At 39.3% G+C, this 12771-nt stretch overlaps 1 protein-coding gene across 3 annotated transcripts; it reads left to right on the top strand.

The window, feature by feature from the left end:
• Positions 1-1195: 1195 nt before the first annotated feature.
• LOC110160236 (uncharacterized) lies at positions 1196-10271 on the top strand. 3 transcript variants are annotated; one of them, XR_008632574.1, is made up of 7 exons: positions 1226-1315; positions 1395-1732; positions 1860-1913; positions 5681-5785; positions 5864-5901; positions 7789-7879; positions 9851-9887. XR_008632574.1 is itself a non-coding variant. In XM_055156508.1 (7 exons), exons 1-6 carry the CDS (start codon positions 1257-1259, stop codon positions 7835-7837), a joined length of 648 nt encoding a protein of 215 aa, XP_055012483.1. In that variant the 5' UTR covers positions 1226-1256; the 3' UTR covers positions 7838-7879; positions 9851-9989. The 3 variants fall into 3 exon arrangements, 2 of the variants coding, with proteins under 2 accessions (XP_055012482.1, XP_055012483.1); XM_055156508.1 differs by having other exon boundaries at positions 7784-7879; positions 9851-9989; XM_055156507.1 differs by lacking the exon at positions 7789-7879 and having other exon boundaries at positions 1196-1315; positions 1385-1732; positions 9851-10271.
• Positions 10272-12771: the final 2500 nt, after the last annotated feature.

The raw sequence follows: 12771 nt of genomic DNA, 5'->3' as shown, positions 1-12771 counted from the left end.
GCAAAGCGCAGCCGTCGTCCAGTGGTGCTTTGTGGACACCCTGCTCTCCCTCGGGCCTCCAGCAGGTCCCAACGCAAAACAGTGGACACATTTTGAAAGTTCACTGCGGGCACGGGAGGGAGTGAAACTGCACAACGCAGGAGCGGGCAGGTGGGATGATAAACTGCAGTCCTGCAAACTAAATATAAGTGTAAAGTAAAAAATACAAATGATTCATGTTTGTCTATCATACATCATTTGTGCTGGATATTTGATTTGGCTTTAATAAAAACATTTTAAGTTGTAGCTATTTTATATTTGTTATTTTTTAAATCTCACGTTGGGAGAAGTGGGTGGAGGGCGTACAACACCCACTACACCCTTGGTACTGATGCTGGATGAAAGTATATGCCGCATGTTTGTCCCAAATCCCCATGAGCTCCTCTTGCCAGGCATGTTTGCTTGGAGCACCCTACTCTCATGTTGGACAGGAGCAGTTTTACGCACAGCTCCAAAAGTCGCTCGTGAATGTTGTAATAACACAAATATCCACACAAATCCCATCACAACGAGAACACACAAAATGCAGAATGTCCACTCCTGGAAACCCAACCGCTCTCTGCGTCAGGGTGCACCTCAGTCCCACTAAAACCACAGAGGCAGTGCAGCGTTCTGTCTTCCAGCCTGGAGCAGCAGTCAACCAGAGTGAATACACAAGTAACCAGGAACACGTGAGGTTCAAACCCCGGCCTCCCACATCCTAATCTTCCACTGGTTTGCCACCACTGAAGTTTGGTATTTACAGGAATATACTGGGAAAAAAAATAAAATAATAATAATAAATTAATAATACTAACACTAACACTAATAATAATAATAATAATAATAATAATAATAATAATAATAATAATAATAATAATAATACTTTTGGGTTTTTTGTTTTTTTTTAGAAATTTGTATTTTTTATAGAAAAAAAAAGTTTTTTTTTTGTTTGTTTTTGGGGTTTTTTTTGAGTTGAAAAAAACAAAAAAAACACTTAAAATATGGAGCCCAAATTACCTGCCTCTTTTTTTTCCTCTCTCTTTTGCCTCTCATGGCTTCCGTAAAATGCAATGTGCCTTTTTGAGTTAGAGCAGTTTTGTGGTTTGTAGAGAGGAAATATATACGTATGAAAGTATGAAGGGCAAGACTGAACAGGAAGCTGAAAGAGTGACGTGTTGAGCTTGAAGTAGACATCACCTTTATAACACAGAAACTTCCTGGTGACTAAATTAAACATGCAGATAAATTCAAAGCATCAACATGAAAATGGACTTTGTATCTGTGCTGTTTCTGGGTAAGTTTACTCGTGACAATTTGAGCTTTTATTATTCTATCAGTTTAACATGTTGATCTCTTTGAACAGTGCTTTGTAGTGGAAGTCTATTCACCAAAGCTGTGGACATTTATGAAAAAACAGAAGGAGACGGCATCACAGTCCAATGTTTGTTTGACACATATGGATCCTGGAAATACTTGTGTAGAAATGATTGTGAAAAACAAGAAAACATTTTGGTTCAAACTTCCTCTAACAAAGGAGATAACGGACGATACAGTCTTGAAATGAAGAAGCAGCGTTCATATCCTTATGTGATGAACGTGAGCATCCGGAATGTGACCTTGTCTGACGCTGGAACATACAGATGTGGTTCAAGAACACTGGAAGAAAACTGGACATATGCACATGAGGATTTTATAATTAAAGTCTCAAGTGGTAAGTTTATGGATATTGTTTAAATAGTAGAATGTAGGCTTTACAACTTAAATATTACATTTTATTCTCCATTGCTAATTGAAAAGGACATTGTAAGTTTTTTGTTTCATTCTTCTTGTTCTTGGAGGTCTTTCCCCTGAGACCCCCAGAAAACCTCATGAGGATCACACCCCACGGTCTGGTACGTCCACACTTCACTCTTCTCTTAAATACATCCTGTTTATAACTGTATTTATTCACATTTTCAGTTCAGAACAAACACTCCCAAACAACAATAAAAAGAAAAATAGATAAATATATATATTTTTTTAATAATAATATCTATATCCATACACATATACGTACATACATACATAAATATACATATATACACATACACATACATTAAATAAACGGAATTTAAATTCACATTCTATATGACTTACATAACAGAAACATGTGTAAATGACATGGCCAAATAATAACAAAAATAAATATAAATATACATATAAGATAAAATGAAGCATAACATTAAGAAATAAAATAAATGCTAAATAAAATAAATAAACAAAAACAAAAAAATAAAACACACAAACACACCATGGGGCACACTCATACAATAAAAAAAAAAAACTGAATATAAATGTCCACAGCTACATCATATGACAACATTCTCAAGTTCTTCTTGAGGGACCCACTACAAATTCAGATACTCTAAAATGGGTCTCCATACCTTCTGAAATTTTTGTTGGTTGCCTGACACCTCATACCTCAGTCTTTCAATATGCAGCACCACCATTTCTCTAAGCCAGGCTTCAAAGAAGAGAATCTGATGTCCAGAGTTTTAAAATACATCGTTTAGCTATCAAGTTACTACTGTGGTGACATCATGACCCATACTTTCCAAAATGGCAGAAAACCCCAAAAGAGCCGTTTCAGGATCAGGGTCTATAGTTACCTTAAAAGCACGGGAAAACCATTTAAATATTGAGCTCCAGAAATCTTGGATTCTTGGGCATAACCAGAATTGGTTTTCAAGTGTCCTATCAATTGTCTTGCACCTATCACACAGAGGTGATGTTTGAGGAAAAAATGTATTTAACTTTACTTTTGAATAATGTCGCCTATGTATGACTTTAAATTGTATCAGCTGTAGTCTGGCATTAATAGAACAGTAATGAAGATCATTTAACGCCCGTTTCCATATGTCATCTTTGATTTTAATATTAAGATCCTCCTCCCATTTTTGTTTGATTATCATTGCAGGTTGAGCAATATTATGTTGAAACAGTTTAACTAATGATTTAAATACATCTTGTTTACTGTATTTTACACTTGACTTTAAATGGTCTGTTACTGATTTCTTTGTCGTAGTACAGATATACATAGTAAATGATGCTCTCTGGGTAAAATGAGACTGCTGTGTGTTGTCTGTATGTAATTATGTCTTATGTAAGTATTTTCATCAACTACAAATCAGAAAGTAACATGAACATGAAAAATGTGTTACAATCTGTTACGTGGAGCTGCTCTATCTGCAGAGAAAATACCAACAGCGCTTGTGCAGCACCATATCAAAATCCACAGAAGGCGTCAAATAAATGGTTGAACAATATCAAAGTGGTGCATGAATTTAATGATGATTCTTTGTGTTCAGAGTGTGTACATGAGATGGTTCTATTCATCACTGCAGCACTGAAACATTTGAGTCACTGTGCATTCTTAAAGGTGCATTTAAAGGTGCATGTCACTTTTCTGGATGAGGGTCCAGCAGCTGCTCATCTCATGAAGATGCTATTGCTTTGCCTTGAATGTTCCACAGTGCGGCATTAAACTTATCTATGTTGCAATGATTCAATTACATGTTTTTGTTGCTCAGAAATACCCTGAAAAACCTCCTCTCCACAGATCTGACCTGTAACGCAGCCTGGTGGTGTCACATGCTTAGATTAGTTTGTCGTACTGTGGAACATACCAGGCAAAACAACGGCAGGTGACTCCATGTAATGTAGCCAGTCCATTACTTGGGCCTAGGGCTAATTAAAGGGTAAAATAATGAGAAACTGAAAAAGTTTTAGAAAGGTTTATTGGAATAATTGAGTATGTGCAGATTGAAGTTACCTGTAAAAGAAAAGGAAATAAGGAAAAGTAAAAGTGCATTTAAATCGAAGTAATTGTGTTAAAGTAATTGTACTTCCCCTCTGGTGTGGTCTGCCTCAGGTGCTCCGGCCAAAAGAGTCCCCGGGGAGCCAGAGCACCTTAAGAAGGTTCCGGGGCAGCCAACCATGTTGTTTGGAGGAGGGGAACACAAATTTTTAACTTGTTCTATTTAGTATTTTAAAACATTAAACACTGCTAATTTAAATAAAGAGATATACATTTTTGTAATTGATGCAATTGGATATTGTTTGGGCACTGTTTTGATAGTTTGCTTTTAGATATTAAATGTACAAATTATTGGAGCTTACCTGATCGTTGTGGGCTCACCCAATTAGGACAGGGCCTTTAAAAGAAGCCAGCCTCACCTTGTTCAGGGAGGTGCTGTGTGAGCGCAGGTAACTGCTATGCCTGTTTTTAACCTTTTTTTTTTTTTTGGAACTTTTGTAAATTGTTTTTTTGTCTTTTCGGGAATAAATGCACTGGGATCTGCACTGTAAACTGGCTCAACTTGACTCTGTTCCTCCTAAAACCGCTAAGGTTGCCACCAGGCTATTACACTCCACCAGAAAAGTTACATCATGCCCCTTTAAAGCAGACCTATGATGTAAAACCTTTTCAGAGCTTTAACTGTTTTATAATTGTTTCTTTTTTACATTGACCCTCTGAAGTTGTATTTGGAGTGATTCTTGCATGTTTGAGCCACCAAATTGTCATTCAACCTCTGTTTTCACCCTCTGTGATGTACACACTTCATTCTCTAATTTTATTTTCTTAATCTCTTAATTTGATTTGCCCCTTCCTGAATGGTAAAGGTCACATTTTTCTATAGCGCTATTCCACCTTCAAGGCACTCAAAGCCCTTTACAACAAGGAACCACTCACCCATTCACACACACAATTACACACCAGTGTACACAGACACAAGCGAGCAAGGTGTGTTAAGTGTCTTGCCCAAGGACACAACGACAGCATTCATCTGTGGGAGCTGGAATCACATCAGCCAACCTGTGGGTCAGTGGATCTGACCACTCAACCTGTGATGTTTTTTTATGTCAACAGCTGGAATTGAACCGCCAACCTTCAGATCAGTGGGCGAATGCTCTACCAACTGAGCTACTGAACCGCCACCTTAATGTAGTGGAGGGGTTTGAGTGCCTGAATGATCCCAGGAGCTATGTTGTCGGGGCTTCATGCTTCTGGGAGGGTCACCCAAGGCAAACAGGTGCAGGGGGACGGGTCAGAGTAAGAGTGGTTAGGCCAGTGACGTTGCCCAGATTGGCGTTACCGGGCCCCACCCTCTAGCCAGGCCTGGGGTGGGTGTTTGACATCGAGCGTCTGGTGGCTGTCCTCCCGTGGACCCCCCACCCGCAGGAGGATCCATAAGAGACTGGTGCAGGGAGATCTGGGCGGCAGTCGAAGGCGGCTATCAGTAGGAGGAGCTGAAAGCTGCACGGCTCTTTGTTGTGATGATGTTTACTTTGACGTCAGCTCCCACTGGACCCACAGTTTTCTAATGCAGAAGTCAGTGGACTTGTTTCTTTTATTAAGTCTTAGTTGAAGATGAATATTGTGATTTAAAATTTACAAATTATAACATAATAATCCAGGCTGTCGTAGATTATAACTGTACAGCAGACACGAGCACAATATGTGTTCTTTAAGGTGAGAGGAGCAGGACAGGATATAATGTAACTTTACTCTACTTTCCTTGTTGATCAAAGTTACACCTCTGACAGACTCTTGTTTCCTTGTTTGGTTAAAGTCATGTTCATGTTGTCTTGAGCTGAGTGTGTGTGTCTGTTGTTCCAGAGGTGGCGCTGTACGTAGGACTGAGCCTGAGCGCTCTGCTCATCCTGTCAGTGACACTCACCTCACTCATACTGTACAGGAGAAAGAGAGCGAGAACAACACCAGGTCACACACCTGCAGCTCACAGCAAAGTCAACATGTGGACTTAAGTCTGAACTTATATGTGTGTTTGTGTTCCCACAGGAGCTCCTGACATCCCAGTATACGCTCAAATACAAGAGGTGAGAGTTCTGAACATCCAGATTTTCAAGAAAGTTGAGTCATTTAAAGGTTTGATGGGATAGTACATGTGGTAAATATTTATCACAGTTTTATATCGGTTAAGTGTCACTTTGAGGAGAGAAGTAGAAAAGTACAAAAGTATAGGAAGTAGTTGTGAGTTTTGCAAGAATCAATTTTTTTCTGTCTAAACATTTATATAATGAAATAAAGGTTTTTGATTAGTCTAATCATAACTATTGTGTGATTTAGACAAGTTTTGGTTCTTGTTAACATCATGGTTGTTAGGTAACAGTTACTGTGATTAATGACAACTGGAACACTCTGTGATCTCAGAATTTGCTCTTGGAAAGTCAGAGAAAGTCAGAGCCTGAGTTATAAAACCCAACATGGCTGCACTCTGTATTTGGTGACAGTTAAAACCTGTTTGTGTTTCCTTCAGTTGCTCTCTCCTGTCCGCCCGCTGTCTGTGACCCTGGTCCTGCACGGCCATTCAGCCCCTAATAGCCGGGTTTTAATTAACCGCCGGGTCCCTTTTAAATGGCAGGTGCAGGGGTATATTTGATAAATAAGCGCGAATTTGAAATAAACTCAGAGTCTAATGCAGTCTAATCCAGCCGTCCAGATATTTTTTTCCAGATATTGGTTAACCAAGATGATCAGAGCAGCGACACCACAGAGAGCGTGATGTTTAGAGACATAGCAGCAGTTTGACTTCAGTTCATTTGGAGCAATGTCATCGTAGCTGCTGCAGCGTGAAAGGAAAGTTGTGGTAAAGGGGCGAGGAAAGGCTGAGGATGAGGGGATGAGGCAGCAGGAATCGTGCCGACAAGGTAGTCATCAAGTCATCTTATAACTGCTCTAAAAACTGTAAATAAAATATTAAAGTAAATAAAAAAAAAAAAAATAATTAAATTAAAGAATTTGAGTTTCCCAGGTTTGCTGAGCGAGATTTTTGTGAGGAAGGAATTAATCGCCTGCCCCAAATTGCCTGGTCTCAAATAAATGCCTAATCTGTTAAGTGGCAAGTGGCAAAATTCAGTTTGTCGACTGGACAAAAGTGAGTTTGGTTGAAGATGTTTCGCGGCTCATCCAAGCTGCTTCTTCAGTTCTGGTCAGACGCTGGTGGACACTTCCTTATACGTATCTGTCTGCAGAGAGGAGCTAACTACACTGAAACTAACACACACACACTTGTTTACAGTTTCTGTTTGTTAGTTAGACCTATTGACCTGTACTGGGTGTAGTTTCAGAATAGTTAGTTAACTCCTCTTTGCAGACAGATATAAGGAAGTGTCCACCAGCGTCTGACCAGAAGTGAAGAAGCAGCTTGGATGAGCTGCGAAACGTCTTCAACCAAACTAACTTTTGTCCAGTCGACAAACTGAATTTTCTCCTCACCGTGAATTCTCCCTGGACGACTGAGGGATTCTTCACAAATCTGGCTGCAAATGTGACTGAAAGAAATAAATGCCCGGGCTGTTAGTTGATATTTAACGGTAAAGCACTTCACCCACCTTGCCAAGCTACCACCACCGAACGTGGAGAGAATGAATAACAACTACAGTGTCGCACTTTGAGAAGACCTTTTTACCTTTAGTTCAGTAGAGATGGTCAATTGCACATCTGAAATCATCCAGATGATTTCAGTGAATTTGTATGGATTTACAAAACACAGTAGAGCATTCCCTTTATTAACACATCACAAGGTGGAACAAAGTGTTTTCTGTTTGAGAGAAGAACTCAGCCTAAATCTGCAGGTGTGTGTGTTAAACATGTGTGAATGAAACAAAACACAACTCCACGTCTGTTTGTGAGGAAACGACATTAGAACATAGATCAAAAAATAGTGTAACTCTTTAATTGATATGTTTTAATTTGCAGAGCAGCTGTATGTATGAAGACGTCCGAGCAGACAGAGCAGAGGGGCTCCTGTAGAGCTCCAGCTACAGTCTGTGCTCTGCTCCTGATGGAGCTCAGGTAAAAGACTTGACTTCAGATCAACCGTCACTTTACATTGTTCTTTCATTTTAGACAAACAAAATGCTTAGAGGTTTTCTTTTAGACTTGTGGCCAGATATGATTAAAACAGGAACCATGACTTTGGTAAATATAACTACAGACTGATCCCACAAGAGGAAGTTCTCACATTGAATTTTTGACACTATAGTTTCATATTTCTGAGCAGAACCTTTTAACATGGTCTGTCAGTTCTTTACACTCAATGTCCAAAAAGCAAAAAAATAAATAAATAAATAAAATTCCATCTCCGAGCTATAAGTTGATTTGGCTGTGGTAAGGCCAATCATATTTTTCAACTTCCTTCCTGAAAAAAGATTTGTGTGTCAACACTGAGAAGATGGAGAACAGGTTCCACTCCAGTTAACACAATCAAACAGTCAGTGACTTTTCTCCAATAGTTCCTGAGCCCATGGTCCCCGGGAACAGAGCGAGCAACAAGGACCAGAGGCTAGTGTTAAATCTGCTTTATTTTGACATTTTACATGAATGTAGTGCTGTGAGACTTAATGGAGGCCTTTTCAACATGACGCCAAATGGTTTCTCAGTTTAAAGGTGTGTGTAACATTTCTCTCTCTCATGCTTTAGTCTCCACTCAGGATATTATATTGATCATATAGAAATGACACGATCCTTTTGGAGCAGCTGGAACATCTCAGAGACTGACTGATCACTCAGCTCTGATGCCCACAGAACAACACACAACACAAGTATTTGGAACATATATTTTTAGAGCATTAAGGACCTTTAAGTCCTATATTACACAAAATGGATTCTTGTGAGCTTTGAGCAGCTCTGGGAATAACACAGTCACACAGTGTTAGTAAGTAATAAGTGCAGCTCATCTAATATCTGTTTGGAAGTTCACCTCTGGGTTTACACATGTTTAAGGTTTATATATGTATAAGGTTTACACATGTTTAAGGTTTATATATGTATAAGGTTTACACATGTTTAAGGTTTATATGTGTATAAGGTTTACACATGTTTAAGGTTTATATGTGTATAAGGTTTACACATGTTTAAGGTTTATATGTGTATAAGGTTTACACATGTATAAGGTTTATATGTGTATAAGGTTTACACATGTATAAGGTTTATATGTGTATAAGGTTTACACATGTTTAAGGTTTATACATGTATAAGGTTTACACATGTATAAGCGCCGTCATGTGGCACATGTGTGTAATGTTCTGGTTTCAGTGTGTTTGGTAACTGCAGTGTGGACACAGTGTGCTGTGTAAAGGGGACAGCTGTTTGCCCTGTGCTGTTGTGACTAAACAACTGTGAGTGTGAGTTGGTGCTTTTGAGCTCTGTGAAGGAGAATTGCTTCTGTCACACTGGCTCTCAGTGCATTTAGGGATTTGCAGGACAAATAAAGCTGAATATTGTTTTTTCTTGAAAAAGCAGCTGGGGTGTATTTTTGAGGATTTTTCTTCTAATTGTTCTAATAGTTACAATATGTATTAAAGTTACTTTCATCACACAGTAACTCAGTCACTAACACTAAATTTGAGGGAAAAGTGATGAATAACTGTAACTAATTTACTGCTTGCCCAACACTGGCTTTAAGCCATCTTAGAATGTTGTTATCAAAAACATACCAGAGTTCTGTTTTGTTTCATTCACAAGTTTGTCTAATCTTTTATTATTAGTCTGTCTACATTTCCAAAGCTCATACAGCTCTGTTCCACCTTGTGATGTCATGAAGTGGTAGTTTTCAAGTGAACAGCTCCTTTTACCTTTAGTTCAGGAGAGACTGACAGTTCCAGGGAGTTTAAAAACACAGTGGAGCATTTGCTGTACTAAATCATGACATCACAAGGTGGAACAGAGTGTTTTCTGTTTGAGTAATGAACATAAATCAGAAAAGAGCATAATATAAACCTTTTACGTCCCACACTGATAATATTCTGTATGTTCCACTTGCAGATGGCAGACAGCTCCAGTACACTCACATACACTCAAGTGGATTTCTCCAAACACAGCAGCGCCCCCTGGTGTCCAACTGCCACAACTGAAGAGGCTCCTGTGTACTCCACCCTGTGTTTACCACACAGTGAATAACTCTGTAATAATAGTGTCAGTCTTTTAGTTAGTGCTCTGATGCTCTGTTAGATTTTGTGCTTAATTGTCTTGGATATTTTGATCAGCTTTAACTTGAAGTACATAGAACTACTTTTCATGTTTTTCTATTAATGACTTGGGTGGGATAGTATCTGTAGTAAATATTTATCATAGTTTTACTTCAGTGAATTGTGACAAAATGAAAAGAAATGTACAAATATACTGGAAGTAGTGCTGAGTTCTCTGTTATATGACATTTAAAATAAAAAGTAAAGTTATATTTGAATCAAAACAGAATATTCTCATCAAGATTATTTTGTTCTATATACCGTTACACTTATTTAAGTGGTACATTAAATATGTAGTACTACTAGTAATTAGATATGCAGGTATATAAAGTACAGAAAAATCTAATTATTGTAAGTACAAAATAATGAAATTATACAGCCAGAAAAACGTCTTGGCTGTAAAAAGGACAAGAGGAAGGACATTATGACATACTTTAACTCTTTCTGAGCCATCCTACTTCTACATACATATACATATGCATATATATATATATATATATTTATTTATTTATTTATTATTATTATTTTATTTTTTTTCAAAGGTGTCTCTCAGTACCTTTGCTCAGCAGATTAGTGTGTGGATGCAAAACAACTTTCTCCAGCTAAACTTTGACTCCAGCTAAAGACTGAAGTCATAGTGTTTGGTCCACAGAAACAAAGGGACAGTGTCAGCATCACCTCCAGTCTCTCTCTCTAAAACCTTCAAATCAGGCAAGAAATCTAGTGGTAATAATGGACTCAGACTTGAACTTTAACAGCCACATCAAATCAATAACATCTGCAGCCTTTTACCATCTAAAAAACATAGCAAAAATCAAAGGTTTACTGTCTAAATCAGACTTGGAGAAACTTATCCATGCGTTTGTCTCCAGTAGCTTAGATACTGTAATGTTCTGCTCACTGGCCTCTCCAAACGAGCTGTGAGACGCTGCAGAACATCCAGAACATCCAGAACATCCAGAACATCCAGAACATCCAGAACGCTGCAGCTCGGGTCCTTACTCGAACTAGGAAGTACGAGCACATAAGTCCTGTGCTCAGGTCTCTGCACTGGCTCCTGTGCCTCAGAGAATAGACTTTAAAGCAGCTCTACTTGTGTACAAGTGTCTCCATGGCCGAGCACCAAAGTCCATCTGTGACATGTTAGTGTCATATGAACCATCTCACACTCTGAGGAGCTCAGGGACCAACTCCTGCTGGTGCCCAGAGTCACGACTAAACAAGGGGAGTCAGAGTTTCAGGTTCATGCAGCTAAAACCTGGAACAGTCTGAACATGTGAGACAGACTCTTCTGTGACGCTGTTTAAATCCAGACTCTAAAACATTTCTGTTTAACTGTGCAAATAACTGAAAGGTTTTCATTCCGCACTCTTCTCTCCAATTTATGTCTCTCTTTTTTAATTTTAATCTTCATGATTATTTATGTTTTGATTTGTTTTTATTATGATTTTAATGTATTTCTTATTCTGTAAAGCACTTTGAATTACTTTGTGTACGAATTGTGCTGTACAAATAAACTTGCCTTGCCTTATACACACACACACACCCACGCACACACACACACACACACACACACACGCACACACACGCACACGCACACACACACACACACACGCACACACACACCACACACACACACACACACGCACACACACGCACACACACGCACACACACACACACACACACACACGCACACACACACACACGCACACACACGCACACACACACACACACACGCACACACACACACACACACACACACACACACACACACGCACACACACACACACACACACACACACACACACACACACACACACACGCACACACACACACACACGCACACACACACACACACACACACACACGCACACACACACACACACACACACACGCACACACACACACACACACACACACACACACGCACACACACACACACACACACACACACACACGCACACACACACACACACACACACGCACACACACACACACACACACGCACACACACACACGCACACACACACACGCACACACACACACACACACACACGCACACACACACACACACACACACACACACACACACACAGCACACACACACACACACACACGCACACACACACACACACACACACGCACACACACACAGCACACACACACACGCACGCACACACACACACACACACACACACACACACACACACACACACGCACACACACGCACACACACACACACACGCACACACACACACACACACACATATATATATAGCACCAGTCAAACTGCTGTGGTGAATTAAGGCCATGTACAATAAACATGAAACTGCTGCCTGCTTTCATATTGTTCCCAAATAAACTGTGAAAAGCTTATTTTTGAGTTAAAGATTGTTCTTGTGGTTTCTAGAGAAGAAAGGGCGGAGGCTGATTGTACGAAAGAGGAAGAAGAAAGAGCGACGTCTTAAAATAGTGATCAGCTTTTTAAGAAACTTCCTGATGACTCAAAATTAAACATATTGTAAATCCAAAGCATCAACATGAAAATGGACTTTGTATCTGTGCTGTTTCTGGGTAAGTTTACTCGTGACAATTTGAGCTTTTATTATTCTATCAGTTTAACATGTTGATCTCTTTGAACAGTGCTTTGTAGTGGAAGTCCATTCACCAGAGCTGTGGACATTTATGAAACAACAGAAGGAGACGTCATCACAGTC

Source organism: Boleophthalmus pectinirostris, unplaced genomic scaffold (genome assembly GCF_026225935.1).
Source record: "Boleophthalmus pectinirostris isolate CB_2022bp ecotype Guang Dong unplaced genomic scaffold, ASM2622593v1 HiC_scaffold_20, whole genome shotgun sequence".
Classification (NCBI taxonomy): Eukaryota; Metazoa; Chordata; class Actinopteri; order Gobiiformes; family Gobiidae; genus Boleophthalmus; species Boleophthalmus pectinirostris.
Note: the sequence above shows the minus strand (reverse complement) of the source record. Positions and strands in the feature narration are given on the sequence as shown.

What these genes read in the sequence shown, in the direction of transcription:
- LOC110160236 (XM_055156507.1), top strand. Translation starts at nt 1,282, where the DNA reads ATGAAAATGGACTTTGTATCTGTGCTGTTTCTGG. An exon ending in GAGAGCGAGAACAACACCAG is followed by an intron (nt 5,786 to 5,863) that starts GTCACACACCTG and finishes GTGTTCCCACAG; the next exon opens with GAGCTCCTGACATCCCAGTA. An exon ending in TATACGCTCAAATACAAGAG is followed by an intron (nt 5,902 to 9,850) that starts GTGAGAGTTCTG and finishes TTCCACTTGCAG; the next exon opens with ATGGCAGACAGCTCCAGTAC.